This window comes from Microcaecilia unicolor, chromosome 5 (assembly GCF_901765095.1).
Source record: "Microcaecilia unicolor chromosome 5, aMicUni1.1, whole genome shotgun sequence".
NCBI classification, from domain to species: Eukaryota; Metazoa; Chordata; class Amphibia; order Gymnophiona; family Siphonopidae; genus Microcaecilia; species Microcaecilia unicolor.
The window spans coordinates 124,829,859-124,850,174 of record NC_044035.1 but is presented as its reverse complement, the minus strand read 5'-3'; the positions used below and the strand labels follow the sequence as shown (position 1 = coordinate 124,850,174).

At 41.9% G+C, this 20,316-nt stretch overlaps 1 protein-coding gene across 2 annotated transcripts in view; it reads left to right on the top strand.

Annotated features, from left to right (window-relative positions):
• RASGEF1A (RasGEF domain family member 1A) overlaps positions 1 to 20,316 on the top strand; it is a 57,083-nt gene that overhangs the window by 21,041 nt on the left and 15,726 nt on the right. For both annotated transcript variants that reach the window (XM_030203259.1, XM_030203260.1), the window contains exons 3-6: positions 3,232 to 3,360; positions 11,357 to 11,494; positions 18,904 to 19,125; positions 19,485 to 19,559. In XM_030203259.1, the coding sequence (XP_030059119.1) occupies positions 3,232 to 3,360; positions 11,357 to 11,494; positions 18,904 to 19,125; positions 19,485 to 19,559 (564 nt within the window). The remainder of the gene's footprint in view (positions 1 to 3,231; positions 3,361 to 11,356; positions 11,495 to 18,903; positions 19,126 to 19,484; positions 19,560 to 20,316) is intronic.

Genomic DNA, 20,316 nt, shown 5'->3' with positions numbered 1-20,316 from the left:
CACTTAACTTTGCTGCGAATTATAGAATTGCTTCTTAGGTGCCATGTTAAGAGCTGGGGGGGGGGGGGGGAGGATCATGGAGTCAGGAGGTCTTCTTACAGATCCTCAGGGGATTTCTTTTTTGCAGGGGGGTTGGAGTGGGGAGTATGGGGGGATCTGAATTATGTGCTGTTTGGGGAGGGGTGTATGAACTGGGAGGATCGTTTCAAGGGGGTCATGGGGGGAAATGGGGGAGATCAGATGCTTTTTGTAGGGGCTGGGTGCTATACAATCCTTTGAGAGGGCTTGGAAGTGATCAGGGTGGATTGGTGTCAGGCAGGGTGATTGGTTGGGGGGGGAGGAGGAACTGGTGCTGCAGGATCAGGGTGTGCATGGAAAATGGGAACAGTGATTATAAAAAGCTGATCTCACACATTTGGAATGTAGTTGCATGTTTTATTACCCCACGTGCAGCTTTTTAAAAATCGTTGCTAATACTGGATATGGAGAAACATCAATGTATAGTCTGGCATATCCTTATATGTATTTTATGAGGCTCTGAGTTTGGCAGAGCCCCTCTACAATATGGGGGGAATTGTACACATCCTATCTAAAATAGGACTTCACATGCATTAAAATGCATTTTTTGTCACTAAATAAAAACATGTTAAGTGTTTCATTAGGTTTTCAGCAAATCGGTGTAAACAAATGTCTAATAGGAAATAAAGTTATATAAACATTTGGACTGTTTTAAGCTGAAAAGCTCTGTTATCCAGGATCCCATGCCATGTTCCAAGCTGAAGACAAGATGTAAGGCCTGTGTGCATTTAGTTTAGAAAACATAATTTGGTAAACTCACACCCCACAGAGAAAGAGAGAGAGAAAAAAAAAAACAGGAACAGAAAAGGTTGTAGGATTCTCAAATGTAAGTGTTGTCACGTGGAAACTAGTGGCTGCCAAGACACAGGACCTTGTTTGTGGGAAAAAGCATGAAAAAAGCCTTGGCAAAAGAGAAACACTGCTCAAGTCTAAGAGCCAGAAGGCAGCAGCTCAAATTCAACTGCAAAAACAGCAGCGTTCAGAAGCAGACCAGCACAAGCACCATTTTCAAATATACACACCTGTGGCATAGATATAGGGGGGCCTGCCCTCTAGAACTGCAGCACCCCTTTAAATGGCTGGGGGGGGATGCTGATGCCCTGCGAGCCAAAGAAAATACAGTTCCCCAGCCACTCCCCTCGCATTCTCTTGTAATGCAGAAGTCAGCAGTGTGCCTCCAGCCGCCGACACGGGGACTTCTCGTGCATTCTTGGTTCTTGCGCGAACTGAGCACGCTCAGGGAGTCCTAGAGTCGGTGGCTGGAGACACACCTCTGATTTCTGCATTAAAGAAGCACGCATGAAGGAGGGGAGCGGCTAGGGAACTGTATTTCTTTGGTTGGCGGGACCTCGATATCAGGGGTGTAACTAGGCCTCGCAGTGGGAGGGGGCCAGAGCCTGAGGTGGGGGGGTACATGCTCTGTTTCACTAAAAGGAGCATGCTGAACGTGAGGGGATGACAGAACAGGGCAAGCAATGCTATGGCCCCGGAGACTGGTGCTGGACAACGCTTCAGCTGGTGGGGGTTGGGGACCCCGTCAGCAAAACCAGGGGCCCACAGGAAATTTGGGGGGAGCCCAGGCCCCCGTGGCCCCACACAGCTACGCCACTGTTTGGCATCCCCGCCAGCAAAGGTATGTTTAGCATGTGAGGGGGAGGGGAAGAGAGGAGGAGGGAGGAATGTGTTGACCCCCCTCCTGTAAGTCCACCCCTGGGCACCCCCAAAAGTGGAGGGCTGGCTATGCCCCTGATACATACGCTCCTGTGTTCCTAAAGTGCACCTTTTCTGTGGCTGAGGACTTTCTGCATCTTTCTCCAAAAAGAAAATACTTGGCATTGCCTGATGACAGATGTCATGGGCACAGCTCTAAGCCTCTTTAAATGCATCATGCTGCTGTTTTTTTTTTCTTTTCAGCATGGCATGAGGCCATGGGTTTAGAAATAAGTGCAGGCCCTTGGCCTCTTACACAAAAGGCCTGATGAAGTGCAGCCCTGTAAGGATTGGGTTTCATTAGCAGTCCTGTGAAATGTGTGTTTCGTTTCATGCTGTTCTGTAGTCATTAAATCTTTTTATTGATACTAGTAAACAAAGACTGCAAAACAGTGTGCATTAAGGAGATACAGTGGGTCTCTTATGTGACAATGAACAGTCATAAGATTTGGATCCAACATGGATTCATGCTAATAATGTTGGGTGCTGACCCTCTAATGTACCCACTCCCCCATAAATACAAATAGTATCATTGTACCCTAAAATCTAAGGGGTCGATATGCAGAACAGGTTGCCGCTGAAAATCTAGTGTGACCGCCACGGCACTCACTAGTTAGGGTTGGGGTCGGGGAAGAGCTGGGAGTTATGTGGGCACCAGCGATATTCAATGTCTGTGCCCTTCATATCTAACTTGGCATGTAGGACCGCACAAAACATTCTAGCATTGTCCAGTTAGCTATGCGAGTTCAGCACTGAATATCAGGCACACCTGCATAATTTCCAGGCACTGCTGAAGACCCAGATATTCAGGTGCCAATGTCTAGACAGGGCCAAGCACAGAATATTCAAATCTAATTTAGCTAGTGATGTTCAGTATTGAAAGAAACACTGACTGCCACTGGAAGAATGTTGGCCTAGAACCTTTTTTTCATCTCTTGTATTGTAATCATTAGAAAGGAGGGGGTTGATATTCAAACCAATGTAAGTGGCCAGAAAGGCTCCTGGCTGGTTAAATCAGTTATCTGGTGCAGGGGCGGACTGAAAGCGATCTAGTCTCCCGGGTAATAAGGGTCATGGGCCCCTAACCACCTATCAAAAATGGTTAAACTAGATGGACCCTGGAGGAGAGTGGGCCTCTTACTGTTTGTTGCAGGCCTTCAGGCACTGCCCTATTGGTCAGTTCACTCCTGGTCTGGGGCTAATTGGTCATATTGAGCTACACTTAACTGGTTAGCACTGCTGAAAATGTCTGGTTAGCGCCCAACTTGCTATTTTGGGGGTATTTGGGGGGGGGGGGCAGATTCAGCATTTGGCTGGTTAAGTTCCAACATTCAGCACTTAAATGGCCTAGATCACCTCATAAATAGGACCACATAAGTGTTTGGCATTTCAACTTCCTTTTTATGCAACTGTTTCTCTTATGTTTCCTGTCTGTTTTTACAGAGAACTTATATCTTTACTTTCCTGCTGAGTTCCCGTGTCTTCATCCATCCTCGTGAGCTGCTGGCTAAAGTGGGACAGATCTGTGTCCGACAAAAACAACAACTGGAGACTGGGACAGAAGCAGAAAAGGTAACAATCCACAAGTGACTGTCATGCTGGCCTTGTTAATTATACTGCATGAAGCGCTAATTCACACTAAATCCCGTAATTCTATAAACATCACTATAAATTGCACACACAAATTCAGGCATGCGTCCAATTTGCATGTGCAATTTAGTTGAATAACAAGGTAATTGGCGTCAATTGTTTTTATAACAAACAATTATTGGCACTAATTAGATTTAATTGGGACGTGCATAAATCCGTGCTTAAATTTTATGTGGAAGTTCAAAAAGGGGATGTGGAAATGTGAGGGTGATAGGTGGAGCAGGAAAGTTCCTAACATTTATGTACGTTGTTATAGAACGAGAGGGGATTCCTGGGTGTAAGTGCTATTCTATACAGTAATACCTCGGTTTTACTGTTGACTTCAGTTATCGTCGGTTTCGGTTTTCGTTGATTTTTTTCAGCAAAAAATTTGTCTCGGATTTCATTGGTTGCCTCGGATTTCGTCGGCGTGCTCACATGACCTCACTGCTAATTTTGCGAAAAGAAAGGTTGACCCATGCGTTCTCCTCGTTGTGGCGTTGTTTCTCATTGTGTGAGCATCACCCCGCGCGTCTAACGCAACGCACGTAAGATAAAATCACATGTGCTCAAATCTCATTGTCCCTGTTAAGTGACACCCTTGCTAATAAGTTAACCCTTTCCCTTTAGCTCCATCATGGGACTATATTTATTCTCTATAAAATGTGTTTTTGGTATGTATTTTGGAGTGTCTAGAACGAATTAATTGATTCATATGGAAATAATTGCCTCTGTTTTCGTTGATTGTTTTCGGACGGATTATCAACGAAAACCGAGGTATCACTGTAAACTATGCCTAACTTTATGTACAAAGTTTAGTATGTACATATGGCACAACAGAATGCTTTAGCATATTCTGTTGAGCCATTTTTCCTGCATTAAGGGGTAAATTGTATATATGGCATCGAAAAAAACTGGTGCCAACAAAATGCTATTCTATAAGGTGCACTTAAAGTTAGGCACAGTTTACACCCAGGAATCCCCTTTCGTTCTATAACATACATAATTATTTCTTTATTTGGAGGGGCCGTGTCAGAGGCAAAAATGGGCAAGGAAGCTCTATTCTGCTAGCATGCGGACATTAGTGTGTGCTAACAGGGGTGTAGCCAGACCTCGCAGTGGGAGGGGGCCAGAGCCTGAGGTGGGGGGCAGTTTTGGTCTGCCGCCCTGCTGCTGCCTCGCCACCCGCCCTGCTGCTCCCTTCCTACCCACTGCTGCAGCAAATACCTTGGCTAGTGGAGGTCCCCAACCCCTGCCAGCTGAAGCCTTGTCCAGCGCTGGTCTCCGGCGCTGCCGCATTGCCTGGCTCTCTCATCCCCCTCACATCCTGTATTCTCCTTTTAGTGAAACTGCTCAATTTCACTTACTGCTTACTAAAAGGGCCCCTAACTTCTTTGAACGTTCTCTAAAATGCCATTTGAGTTTTAATTCTTGCTTATCTTTCTCTCAATTTAACTTGAAGTGCATTGTTTTGGGGAGGGGGGTTGGGAGGAGAGCACATTTCAGAGTTATTTGGATGACCTATACACCAAGGTAGAGATGCATGTATGGATGACCTCAAATTAACATTGTGCATTCATTTTGTTACAATGCTATAAATTTAGTGCACACTACATCAATTTCACATATAATAACCTACAAATTAATGCATGTGAAGCCAATTATAAAGCTTTAAAAACTCAAGCAGTGACTTACCCTAGGTTACAGAACCATTTATTCTTCCTGGAAATAGTCCACAACTACTCTGACATAACAAACAACTAGAGGGGTTCCATATCAGGGATTCCTATATTCTGTCTTGAGAAGCCTAAATGAAGGTGGCAGAGCGTATACCATTGCTGTGCAATGACGTAGGTGCCCTTTTACCAAACTGTGGTAAAAAAAAGTGGCCTTAGCACATCCTTTCATGGGTCATTCCCGTTCACTAAGACCATTTTTACCACATGGGTAAAATGGTCACTATTTCTATTTTTTGAATTAATGGCCACATGCTAATTTTTTCGTTAATGCATGGCCATTAGTGTGTGAGCTCCTGCCACCACCTATTTTGTTAGTAAGGGCTCACTTATGTCTAGTGGAGAACACGCTTACTAGCCGCACTTTGACCCACCCCCATCACTAAAAAATAACATCTATTTTTTAGGGCCCTGTTTACTAAGCCGTGCTAGCGTTTTTAGGGCGCACTAACGTTAGAGACACCCCAAGGAATATATGGTTGTCTCTAATGTTAGCGTGAACTAATTTTTAGCGAACGTTAAAAACGCTAGCTGGGATGTTTGCTGACCTCAAGTAGCTGAATATCCTAAGCTCACAGAGAACCTCGTGAATGTGTATAGGCAACTCTTACAAGTCCCCGAACATTTGTGTGCCTCTCCTCCAAAATCTATTTCTAGTATAATTTAGCGGGGGCCAGAGGGTTGCATTTTGAAATAGGCTGACAGGGTTACTCTGTCGAGTGCAAAGCTTTCTACATTTGGCACATTTTTTTGCCAGTTAATACTTCCCTAAAGATCATAAACTTTTATTCCACACACATACTGTAAATGTTACTGATGCATATTAACATCTGCCAGAAACCAAACCAACAGCTTCCAACGTACTGTCTCTATGCTGAAAACAAACCATGAGCTGTACAGAGTTAAAGGCTCAGACCAGTTTTAATATTGTTTGCAAAGCAACCTGGTTCTCATACCCGCCTCAAAAAAAAAAAAAAAGGCTAGCTGATTTTTCTGTCTCAAGTAGCATGTGAGTTATAGCTGTGGCAGAAAGCCATGTTTTGAGGTCACACCACAGTGCTTATCATTCTTGCCTCCTGCACGTCACTGCTGTAGCTAGTAGCACAGTTCTGTCAGAAGCATCCCTATGATTAAGAGACTGGAAGTAAAGTTAAATCTCCATGTTTGGGTGAAGCACAGTTCTCTGACCCTTCTAGGCATGGCAGTATGGAGAAAAGAAACTGCTACTGTCAAAGGTTAACTCTGTGCAAAATTTTTCATTTGGCAGCTGCTAGAACCCAAAACTAATGGCCCAGGACATCTTAAGGCAGTTGTATTATTTGGGGCCTTATGTACTAAAGGGCAATTGTTTACCTGAATGCCTCCATTTAGGCACCCTGATGCCACATGTGAGAGCCTATTCCACGGTGGCACCTGGGCTACCAGATTCCATTATAGAACACTAGCGTAAGCCAGTATCAGCTCGCTTTTACATTTATGCTCTCACATTTACACCAATCATGCTCCCAACCCCCCATTTGAAACCCTTTATGCAGCCACTGTTCAATGGCCCCATCCTGATGCCTGCCCAGGGTCCCCCTGGTGGGGAGTGATGGTCATGAGCAATCCCAGGCTGCTCCTTACCCTGTTGCCTACCTTCCTCAAAATAGTGGCCTCAGTCCTCTAGTGTAGTCTTACAGTACTACCACTAGGGGTCAGACTGCCAAAAAAAGGGAGATATTCATGAAAATATAACACACGTTGTAAGGTTTAACCCAAGCTGCATTATTCATTTTCCATAATAATGACCTGCTTTGCAAGGACTTCCAGGCTTCCTAGTTCATGGATATCACAATGTTTCAGTAATGGACTGAGTGGAGTGGAATGGGTAGATGTGAATTGCTAGTTTACTCTTTCCAAAAATACTACGACTTAGGGGGAATCTACTAAGTAGTAAATTTAAAACAAATTGGAGAAAATATTTCTTCACTCAACGAGTAATTAAACTCTGGAAATCATTGACAGAGAATGTGGTAAAAGCAGTTAACTTAGCAGGGTTTAAAAAAGGTTTGGGCAATTTCCTAAAAGAAAAGTTCATAAGCCATTATTAGGATGGTCTTGGGAAAATCCACTACTTATTCCTAGGATAAGCAGCATAAAATCTGTTTTACTGTTCTGGGATCTTGCCAGGTACTTATGACCTGGATTGGTTACTGCTGGAAACAGGATACTGGGCTTGATGGACCTTCGGTGTGTCCCAGTATGTCAACAATTATGTACTTACGTTCTTATATTCTAAGATTTCCACATTAGGCTATGCTGTTGAGAAATAGCGCACCTTGCCATAGCACAGTTTAGTAAATAGACCCCATAGTTGCCTAGTGTAGAAATCAGTGCTACTCATCTGATTTATTTTCCCTGCCCTAAATCTTCCCCTTTAGCCACACACTTTTTAGGATTTAGGGGCCTAGTGAAACTAGGATATTCAATTTATCCACTCAGACCTGCTAAATTTCTGGTAAGGCTAACTCTAAAATCAGCATATTAGGAGTTTTCCTATAGAAACAAAATGGAAGAAAACTTCTATTACATAGACCTGACAGAGGCATAAAATGTGACAATAGTGCTTTCATTTTACTCCAGCAATACTGCCTAGTGACCACATTTATTGCCAGATAAAGCCAGGGGGAAGGAGGGTGAAGGTCAAATTGGATTAAATCTTTATATAACACAATATTCTGCGTTGAAGGGTTTTAGTAATACTAGCATTAAATCAAAAATGACAGGAAAAAATGTATTCACATTTATATACTACCGACCTCCTGTACCTCAGGGATCATCCTTTTTCTCAGCAGATGAAAAGATAGTGTGTGAATCTTTCTTGATGGATAGAATGTATATGCACTGTGAAGGGCATTTAATGTGCAGGAACAGTTTTACCTATGTAAAATGTGTCGAAAATCTGTCTTATGCATCTCATGAGAAACACTTCTTTTTAAATGTGCTTTATATTCAATTAATATTCTGAATGGGAAATATTCAGTGTGGTACTGAGAGAAAACACTACAAAAACTAAATCAATCGATACATAGACAAAAAAATCAGTGGAAATATGGTTTTTGAAGCATGAGTGACAAGTTGACCAATAAACAGATGTGTTCGTCAACTTGTCACTCATGCTTCAAAAACCTATGGTTCGATATTCAGTGGATAAGGGAGGCTTCTAGCCACTGACTGGGCCATACCTGGATTTTCAGGAGCACTTATTCGGATAGTGCCACTGAATATCCAGGCAGACCATTGTGGCACTATCTTGTCCAGGAGTGGAGTTGGAGTAGATACAAAAGTTATCTGGGCACCACTGATATCCAGTGCTAGTACCTGGAGAAGTAGTCAGGAAAACAGGGCCATATATAGGCCCAAATTCTGTATATGGTGCCAAAAAATCAGCACTGAAAAAATGGACACCAAGCACTCTTCTACAAACGGTGCTTTGAGTTTACCTGGTGTAAATACCTGCTCCTTAAATTATGTTCAGATCAACCGTATTCTGTAACAGTGAGTGTAAATTCTTGGAATGCCCATGACCCTTCCAAGCCCCTCCCATAGCCACACCCCCTTTTCAGATCCACAGGCAAGAATTTTATGCACACATCTTTATATAATAGTGCCTAGCAAGATGTGTGCTTAAATTCTACTTATAGCACTGATAATTGATTATTAGCACCCAGTGATCAATGCTAATTGGTTCATTACTCAATTACATTGTGTGCGCAAATTGGGTGCCTGCACGATTTTGTGTACCATATACAGAATCTGGGAGATAATGGTGTCCTAACGGCTGGTTAGGTTACCTGGGTACGACGTTGAAAACTGGCTGTATCTAATTTTCAGGCACCACTGAAGACCGGGATATCGGTTGCTGGTGCCCAGATAGACATTGGCACTGGATATCCAGGTCTAATTCAGCCAATAGTGACCAGCATTTCAAAAACCACTAAACCCTGGTAGCTGAATATTGGCTGGCATATTTCCATTGAGTCTCTTGGGACATCTACTGATTCGTCTAGTCTCTGTAGCAACTATTCTTGGTATCCCACTCAAAATATATATGAGAGAGGGAAAGAAATGGTCAAGAATAAAGAGCTATTTTTCTGTATGCTTTACAAACTTTTCAAAACAACCATGCCGAATCCAACTTTATAATATCAACAATAACATGACTCATGCCTCAAGTTTTCTTAAGTTTATTATAAATATTATCATCCTAAGCCACACCTTGATGTACCAACACACATCGTAAACACTTAATAATGAAAAATAATAATTATCAACTTATGTTTAGAAAAACAGCCTTAGTTTGTAACCCAATTTCTTTCCAAAGCCACAAGTCATATAGAGTATCCTTTTCCCCAAACAGTGGTGACGAGGTAAGCAAGGAGCACGGTCGGTTCATATTACACCCACGTCCTCGGTTTATTGTTCCAATAGTGAATGCTGGTAGTCCTGCATTCTGAGGCTGACTTGGGTTGTGCAGCCTGATGGAACAACCCTGGCTTGTATCTTTTCCCATGCCCAGAGGTTCTAGACGGCCATATTCCTCACTGGCATCTCCATGAAATCTTATCTTCTGTGTTTTCTCTGGCAGGCACGTCAGCAGAAACTCAGAACACAACAGTAGCTCTAGGCGACAAAACAAAACAGGAATGCAGGCTTTTTTTTTTTTTTGTCGTTTGTGGTTTTAGTCCTGTGTGCACAGAAAGGGAACATCTTGTTTACATCAGCTATTGTAGCCGCTGATAAAATATTAATCTTTACACCACCTGCTGATATGCCATTGAGGTCGAGTTATTGGCTGCACTTACAAAGGAAATAATTTTTAAAATGCTGAAATATGTTTGTGCGTACCAGACAAACCTAAACTGAACATAAACATTGTAACTGGTTTTTGTGTTGACTTGAAACCAACACATAACACAGAGCTGAAATCCAAACAGAACAAAAACAAGAGGCATTCGGTTTAAGGTGAGTTCGTCAGGTGTGAGGAGATATTAAAAAATATACAGACCATTTTTATTGGAATTTATTTTCTTTCTTTAAAAGTACCCCTCATACAGTGTTACTATCAGCAAATAAGCATATGTAGCCCCATAATTCCTCTAGGATTCACTTTCCCCGTTTGTTTGAAGAGTAATGCCATTGTGCACTCTCCCACCTACTGCCCTTTGAGTGTTAAAAGCTGGTGGAAGCCCCTTGCTTTATAATGAAAGCCAGTAGGGGAAAGAGCTCTCTCTCCAGAAAGGAGTTTCCAGCTGGGATTTCCCACTGATGCTATTTTAGAACTACAGTAGAAGTCAGCCTGTTTTTAACTTGTCTTAATTTGGCTGACATTTGAATTCCCCTCTGAATGTTTTATAAATCGAGTTAGAAGGAGAGACAGGTGGGAAGTACCAATATCAAGGGGGAACTTGGCTTTGATGGGGTTTTTTTTTTCCATAGATCTGGCTGTTTTAAACTTCCTTTTTCCATTACCTGTCTTTCTTCAAGAATGAATTAGAGAAATGAAACTTGCACTGAGATTGGGGTTTCCTACTAAGGACATTTCTGTTTTCAGAATATGTTGAAACTAAAAATGATCTAGCATTGTTGTGGCTGTGTTGGCATGGGAAACCGTTAAGATTTATGACGCAAAAGGCCTTTGACTAATGCTTAATGGAACCACAAATTTCAAGAAACTCAACTATTTTAAGGGTTATAACAGCTAAACATTTAATGTATAAGTCTGCTGTAGGTTGTCACAGAGACCAATATACACATTAACACAGTAAATAACAGCAGTTTAACAAAAACCAGAGGAATCAACTGATTTTCTTTTTCCCATATTGAAATTTACAACATATCAAAATAGCTGGTAAGCCTACAAAAGCTGATTATCTTCTTGATTGTATACGGTCTTGATTTCATTTTTGTGGAACCTCCTTTTCTCCTGCTCCTACTCCATTTTTAACAAGATCTATTTTCCAATAACCACAGAGCTGGTGTCACCTGTGAAAAATTCTTCAAATATAGACACTCTCTGGTATTCTAATTCCCTGCTTTGTAGTCTGTTCAGCTACCGAAAACATGCTAAGTTTACAGGCAGATCCACTTTGTAAGGATAACTGTTCAACTGGCCTACAATTCTGGAGATGTTTTGGCTCAATGCTTATCTTCTTTCCGTTTAGGCCAAACTGAAGTCCTTTGCTGCCAAAATCATCCAGCTGCTGAAGGAATGGACTGAAACCTTCCCCTATGACTTCCAGGATGAGAAAGCACGGAAGGAACTGAAAGAAATCGCTCACCAGATCACACAGTGTGATGAGGTATGAGAAGCTGGGGTCAGAAGGGATTTTTTATTGGATTTAGCTCACACCTTTACAGTGGTGTTCCTAGGTCAGCTGCCACCCGGGCCGGATCGCAGCTGTGCCCCCCCCCCCCCCCCCCCCCCGGTTCCTGGCTACTTAAATGATTTTGAATATTCTGGGGAGTTTGTCTAACTAGAGATGCCAAGTTCTAGAATCGCCTATTAAGGGAGGAATTCTATAAATGGTACTCTAAAATCATCATCAGAAAAATCACCCCTTGTAGAATAATGTTTAGCTCCAATTCCCGAGCCTAACTGTAGGTGCTAGACTTACATCTGCTGAAATCTAGTGTAAATGCTGGCACCCAAGTTAGGTGCCCTGAGGCAGTATTCTGTAGCTACACGCACAACCTTTTGGAACACTCCTGACATGCTTATGGCCACACCTCCTTTTGAATTACTTACTAATACCTAGGCACCATGCCTTATATAATAGCACACAGCCAGATGCATATGCAAATCCTGATTGGTGCTAATTAATTTCAGCAATTGGCTGTTAGCTCCCAATTTAGGTAAGGGCTCATTACTCAATTAATTTGTGTGCGCATCTTGGGTGCCCCCCCCCCCCCCCCCCCCCCCCCCCAGATTTGAGCATTCAAATCTGGGTGCCATATATAGAATCCAAATTATATTGCCCAAAGTCAATGGGATTTGAACTCTGGCTTCTCTGATCTAACCACCGGGATACTCCTCCACTCCTTTGTAGACATTCTAGATTCCCTGGCATGGGTTACTTTCATACATACCCTGCAGCATCTTTACCAGAGAACAATTCACTAGCAATTATTTGAGCCAAGCAGCTGCTAACTAATTTGATGACTCGAACATTAAAGAAAACTTTTTAAACAGATAAAATGCATTAGCAACTGAATTTCTAATCATGGCAACATAAAAACCAAAACAATTTAGCTTCCTACTGCTCTCTATATTGCTCATTTTTATAACTGAATAAATTCCACTGCTTTAAGCATTTCGTCTATTCGTAATAACTCTTTCAGAGCAGAAGAGTCAATGAATTGCTGACTTGGGATATATTAATGGTGTCAGCCACTGTACTAATATTATGGATAATTATCAGTCTGAAAATGTTGCGTTTTGTGGGTTTTCCCTGTAATTCTTGGGCCCAGCTTCAAGCCTTAATTGACAGTAATTTCATTAGGTAGATCACTGACATCTCCAAAAGAGGAGAGGGGAATTACTAGAGAAAATAGCATAGGCTCTTGCAAGCAGCTCAAAGAAAAGATGAGTGTAAGGCTGTTCCTGCACAGCTCTGAGAGAGGGTTTTTTTTTTTCCAGTTCTTTTTAAATACCGCTCTGGATGGTGAGGGTACTGGTACACTTTTGCTGGAAATAGGAGTTCTTATAGGTGGCCCGTGTAAGTTGGTTTTTCAGCACAGCACCCAACATAGTTTTCCCTCTGTATGACCATAAAGTCGCTGTCAACCTTGAAGACTAAAGACGAAGCAGAAAGAAGGAAGAGACATTTTTGTCCAAAATCATGATGTGAACTTCTGAGGGTCTGTTTATGAAGCAGCGCTAGCGGTTGTCCATGCGCTAGTGCCAACACGGCCCATTCAAAGTGAATGGGCCGTGTCAGCACTAGTTCATGGACAGCTGCTAGTGCTGCTTAGTAAACTGGAATGATAAAGTCTTGACATTTTGAAGTCAGCTTTTTGTTTTAATAATTTTTTATTGATGATACTGCATACAAGACATGACCACAAAATTCCAAATATAACCATTGAATCTCGTAACATGTTTACCAACTTACAACATTCAACTCAATCATCAAAGAAGAATTTTTGTTTTTTACTTTTCTCCCATCCCTCCCCCATTCCTATAATCTAGTATTACCCCATATGAACCATTCTGCTATATTACCACCTTTACACCTAACTCAACTCCCCCCCCCCCTCCCTACCCCTTCCGAAATTTCCTTCATACTTCAAGGATTCCCTTTTTTTGAAGTCAGCTTTTTAAAGGCATCGTAAACACAGAGGGAAAAGCTGGGGCAGTTGAATTGTGTGTTCAGCCTTGTTTGATTCACACAGAGGAGGTTGACACGGAAAAGATTTGACAGTACCAAGAGGAGAAGGAAGCGGTATAATTTGATACAATTAGACAGTTATAGCAGTTGTCAAAAATGTTAACATGCACAGTGGCAGTACTGCAGGACTCCTGCCTATTAGAACAAAAAGGAGCCTTTCTATTTGTATAATAAGGACAAAGATGGCAATAAAGTGTGAGTCTTCTGAAGCTTTTCTAATGACACCAAGCATGCTGACAGTAATCTAAGAATGAACGGAGATGTGCCATTAACACTTGACATTTTGAGCAGAGAAATGTGGGGTTTTAGCTCTTAAGATGTGAGTGTTTTATTGTTTGAACTTAAAAGGAAATACACAGTCATTACATCCAATGAATCTACAGGAGAACATTACTAGCTGGAAGGAACAAAAAGCTTGTTTTATTCATGTAAAGTTTGTGTACAATATTTCTTTTTTATTTAGAGAAGAAAGTCTAGTTTCAGTGTTTATTTTTCTAGCACTTGGTTTTTGTGTCTAGCTAAATGTGTTTTTCTGTTTATTTTTGCGATTTGTAGAATCATATGGTATTTGACTATTAGATAGTAACACAGAATGAAGCAACCTGGTACCAATGCTTTCCCCCCATAAATGTTTTGTGTGAGTTATTGCTAAATATGTGATATCACCCTTTTTCCTTTTGATCTTTTCTGAGGAAAATATTCTTTGAGTATAGAAGATTATAGAAAAGGAGTTTTAACTTTGCTTTGTTGATGTGGGAATGAGGTTTCAGGGTAGAAAGGAAGGATAAACTATCATCATTGTGGGCAAAGCTCAAGGAAATCACATGTGGTAACATACAAAGAAGACTTTTTATGTTGCTGGCTTGATAATTTTATGACAGGCTGTTTAGGTTTGGAGTCGAGAAGCCACTCTGTCATAAAATTAAGGCAGAAATTATGGCTAAATGGAAGCTGCAGGCATTTATGCCTGCTTGGGAGCAGATGTACACACTTTCTGGCTGATATTCAGCCCGTGGGAAGCAGGCCGGCTATGTGCTGCGATCAGCGGTAAACCTGGATATTCAATACCGGACCATTTCTGGTGACCAGCATTGAATATCCGGGGTTTTTCCAGCTGGCTTACGCTTAACTGGCCAAGTAAATATTCAGGCTGGCCGATTAATTTTATAGAAGTCAAAGATAGCACTGCTGTTTAGGTGATCCAATTGGGCCACTAATCTTGGCTGGCAAAACGCTAAATATTCACAGGTGGTTATATCAAGCGATATAGCCGGTTAGCTGCTAAGCACTAATGTTCAGTGAAGATAACTGGCTGTCTCACACTAAAGGTTAGCGCTTGGCCGGTTAATGCTGAATGTCAGTTGGTTTGTTTATAAGATATACAGTTACATCTTGATGCTGCCCGTGCTGCAGCCAAATTCTACCCCTACACAAGGGTCATACCTTCTTAGCACGTGCATACCTGTGGGGTATGTTGTAAAAAGACCATTTTAGATGCATAAAACAGGGCTCTACATGTGAAAAAAGTTTATAAAATTACCCCTAGATGGCCAAAGTTATTCCTCCAAAAATGGATTGGTAATGGGGTGTTCCAGGGATGTTGCTATTTAAGCAGTGATATCCAGCCACTGTTGGGGGAGATTACATAAATGGCGTCTAAAGGTAAGCACCTAAAACTGGGTGCTAAGCTATTCTGTAATGGTAGAGTTGGGTACCAAATCTTTTTATAGAATACTAAGCGTAAGTCCATAGTTACATGCCAAATTTTAGGCGCAACCACTTACACCATGTCTATGACTGGTGTAAATGTTGGCGCCTCAAATCGGCAGTTGGGCATGTAAATGCAACTATTCTCTAAAGCATGTGCTGAACTAGTTGTACTTCCCATGACCCAGACATACCCCTCCCATTGGAACGCCCCCTTTGCAGGTATGCATTAGAACACTTAAGTGCCAAGTTCTAGAATAGCGTCAAATGCACTGTGGTGCCTAACTGCCATTTCATCCCATTTTGGCGCCTAACAGCCATTAACTCCCATTTCTATGCCAAAAGTTTAGTGCCTAATTCGTACCTAACTTTAGGTGCCATTTAAGAATTCCCCCTATCCCCTGGACTCTATATATCGTGCCCAAAATTGCACGCTGAAATTTGAGTGTGCTCCCAAGATGTGTGCACAACTGAATTTATTAACGAGCCCTTAACTAGCAAAATTTGGGCGCTAACAACCAATTATTGCAGTTAATTGGCTTTGATTAGAAATTGTGCATACTATTGTATAAGGATCGGCACCCAAATTCTGTAGCGCATATCTGTAGCGCAAAAAGTTGCACAGGAAATTATAGAATTTGGCCTAAGCATTCCTAACTTGGGCTTAAATCCAGCGACCAAAAGTAAGGCGCAGGATTATGCCCCTAAGTGCTTTTCTATATAAGGCCCTTTATAGAACAGTGTTTTTTTTCCACGTTTATTGAATTCCCTCCTATATAAGTTATACATATAAGTAGCCCACAGAAACTGCAGATATAACTTTAAGAGGGCCGTTCTATAAAGGGACACTTGTTGGGAGCCTGTTCAATAGAGGAAAGTAGACACCTAGCATAAGTGGGTATATAAGCACATAGCCATATGCAATTGGGCATGAGCACTTAGCCAGCCATAGAGATGGTATAAATGCAGGCGACTGTCAATGTACAGTGGGGGAAATAAGTATTTGATCCCTTGCTGATTTTGTAAGTTTGCCCACTGACAAAGACATGAGCAGCCCATAATTGAAGGGTAGGTTATTGGTAACAGTGAGAGATAGCACATCACAAATTAAATCCGGAAAATCACATTATGGAAAGTATATGAATTTATTTGCATTCTGCAGAGGGAAATAAGTATTTGATCCCTCTGGCAAACAAGACCTAATACTTGGTGGCAAAACCCTTGTTGGCAAGCACAGCGGTCAGACGTCTTCTGTAGTTGATGATGAGGTTTGCACACATGTCAGGAGGAATTTTGGTCCACTCCTCTTTGCAGATCATCTCTAAATCATTAAGAGTTCTGGGCTGTCGCTTGGCAACTCGCAGCTTCAGCTCCCTCCATAAGTTTTCAATGGGATTAAGGTCTGGTGACTGGCTAGGCCACTCCATGACCCTAATGTGCTTCTTCCTGAGCCACTCCTTTGTTGCCTTGGCTGTATGTTTTGGGTCATTGTCGTGCTGGAAGACCCAGCCACGACCCATTTTTAAGGCCCTGGCGGAGGGAAGGAGGTTGTCACTCAGAATTGTACGGTACATGGCCCCATCCATTCTCCCATTGATGCGGTGAAGTAGTCCTGTGCCCTTAGCAGAGAAACACCCCCAAAACATAACATTTCCACCTCCATGCTTGACAGTGGGGACGGTGTTCTTTGGGTCATAGGCAGCATTTCTCTTTCTCCAAACACGGCGAGTTGAGTTCATGCCAAAGAGCTCAATTTTTGTCTCATCTGACCACAGCACCTTCTCCCAATCACTCTCGGCATCATCCAGGTGTTCACTGGCAAACTTCAGACGGGCCGTCACATGTGCCTTCCGGAGCAGGGGGACCTTGCGGGCACTGCAGGATTGCAATCCGTTATGTCGTAATGTGTTACCAATGGTTTTCGTGGTGACAGTGGTCCCAGCTGCCTTGAGATCATTGACAAGTTCCCCCCTTGTAGTTGTAGGCTGATTTCTAACCTTCCTCATGATCAAGGATACCCCACGAGGTGAGATTTTGCGTGGAGCCCCAGATCTTTGTCGATTGACAGTCATTTTGTACTTCTTCCATTTTCTTACTATGGCACCAACAGTTGTCTCCTTCTCGCCCAGCGTCTTACTGATGGTTTTGTAGCCCATTCCAGCCTTGTGCAGGTGTATGATCTTGTCCCTGACATCCTTAGACAGCTCCTTGCTCTTGGCCATTTTGTAGAGGTTAGAGTCTGACTGATTCACTGAGTCTGTGGACAGGTGTCTTTCATACAGGTGACCATTGCCGACAGCTGTCTGTCATGCAGGTAACGAGTTGATTTGGAGCATCTACCTGGTCTGTAGGGGCCAGATCTCTTACTGGTTGGTGGGGGATCAAATACTTATTTCCCTCTGCAGAATGCAAATAAATTCATATACTTTCCACAATGTGATTTTCCGGATTTAATTTGTGATGTGCTATCTCTCACTGTTACCAATAACCTACCCTTCAATTATGGGCTGCTCATGTCTTTGTCAGTGGGCAAACTTACAAAATCAGCAAGGGATCAAATACTTATTTCCCCCACTGTATACACCACCCTGTCTTTACAAAATAGCATATTCCCAGACATTGTACATATGTGCACATCCATATATAAGTACTCCAGTCATTTACATATATATTTCATGCATAAGTCTTGGCGCCCACTTTATAAAATTACCCACAAATGCTTAACTTGGCTAACTTGGGCTGACCATATGGATGTACCGTTGAATAAATGTGTTCAATGGACTTTTCAAATGTGTATATTCACCACGTGACTGAATGTCGACCTCCTGATGTTCTTGTTCTTTAGAACTACACAGGCTACAGCACTTTTTATGGCACTTCAAACCCAATTGAGCTTTCCATATTAAGGGTGACATTAGACAGGGCTGCAAATTAAAAACAACCTGGTGGTTAGAGCAGCATGCAGAGATCTGGGGAACCTGGGATTCAAATGCTACTTCTATGTAGCCTTGGATTAGTCACTTCACCGTTTATTGCCTCAGGTACAACCTGCAGTATATGAATTTTTAATTCGCCATGAGCTTGGATTTGGATAAAATTGGTCATTAAATCAAACTTTCAAAAGGTTTAGCCAAACAGCCCATTTGAAAACTAACTAGGACTGTTTTCCTTAATTTAGGAATCTGACTAGGCACATACATTTAGGTTCCTGAAAATGGAGCTAAGAAAGGGAAAACTAAAAGCATTGACCACCTAAATTAGGTACCTAAAATGTAGGCTCCAGGCCTAAACTTAGATTAAATATTAGGCCAAAATCTATGGATCCTAGAAAATGTCCTATACTTAGGCCACTAAATAAAGCACTGGAGATCCCTCAGAGGCTAGAAAGGAGACTGGCAAGTCAAAGGAAGGTAGTGGTGACAATGAAGAAGACGTACTACTTGAGATATACTTCTTCTACCGTAATAATTGATCAATGAGATCAGATGTTAAGTATGGCTTCTTTATAGCAGCCCAGAATCACAAGTCATGTCGGTAACATTCTTATGAATATGCACACGGGAGAAAATGCATCTTTTTATTACTCACTGTTGATTCTTCTGTCTTCTGATCAGGAAAATGGAACAGTAAAGAAAAGCATTAGCCAGATGACTCAGAATCTACATCTGACCCTCTCGACGCGTAATCAGTATCAGGAGATCAGAGAGAAAATACGACAGCCCATCCCAGACAAAGGAACCATCCTCAAAAATAAGCCTCAGTCCACCCAAAAGGACATTTTGAGCGCATGCAGTGACCCCTTGATCCTTGCCCAGCAGCTTACTCATATTGAACTGGTAAGATGATTGTCCTTTGCAGTGACACAGAACCTTTGGTCAGCTATTACATATATTTATTTCAATAATTTTACTATAGTGTTCTTGGATTGCTTATTGCATTCAGTTAATATGAGCAAATGCAGTGGAAACAATGAAGATATTCAGAGCCATAAAGGAGATAGAAAGTTCCAGAATATTGACAGAAAGGGGATGGTGAAAGCATAAAATAGCTATATTGAGACAATTATACATTATCTTGGCCTCTTACTGTTCTTAATCACAGACTTCACTTTGTTGCCAACTGCCAGATATAGCTGGTTTTCTTATTCCTTAATACACAGGTTGTTTGAATTCACATTTACTGTTATTTTTTGCAGGAAAGACTGGGGAACATTTATGCAGAAGATCTCATGCAAATTGTCAGCCATATGGATTCTTTGGATAACCATAAGGTATGTGGGTATATGTGCGGAGTAAGGAGGAGGTACAGGTCAAGGAAATTAGTCTGTCACAACTGGTCTCTGCCATTCCTTGCCATATGAAGTTCTTGGAAACTATGTGTGACCATAGGAAGTTTTATCTGGAAGTCTCAGCAGTGGTCAACCCAACTTATCAGTTGACGTGATTCATCAATGCAGAAATGAGCATGGTTTCTGTTTCCAACTGCTCCATGTGCCGAGTCCGCCTTGCCCAACATAATCTTTAAAGATGCAATCCTGACGGCATTGTGATTTACTCTTCTTACAGTCCTGACATGACATGGTGGGGAATTGAGATCTAGGTGTCATCCAGATGTTTATCACTCCCTTTGCTGGCATTCCTGCCATGGAAGAAGAGAACAGTCAGGATGCCTATAGGTTATCTATTTGGCCTTTCTCTTCCTCATGAAGGACAATTCTATAACAGGGCATCTAGAATTAGGCATCTGGTAGGAGTCTATTTAATAAGAGCACCTATTTTCCTTTATAGAAATCAGCGTAACCATGTAACTATGTGCATAACAGGCTCCAGCATTTACACCATCCTTAGAGCTGTTGTAAATGCGCACATCTAAGTGTCATGGACAAACACACAACCGCCATAGGTGGATCTCTTCATAAAGGTGGTGATTAAATCCCAATAAATAACATTTATGGTATTTTATAAGTTACATGTGTAAGAGTTAGTTCCGCCCAGGTTCTGCCCTGAGTACGTAACACATGCTGCGTA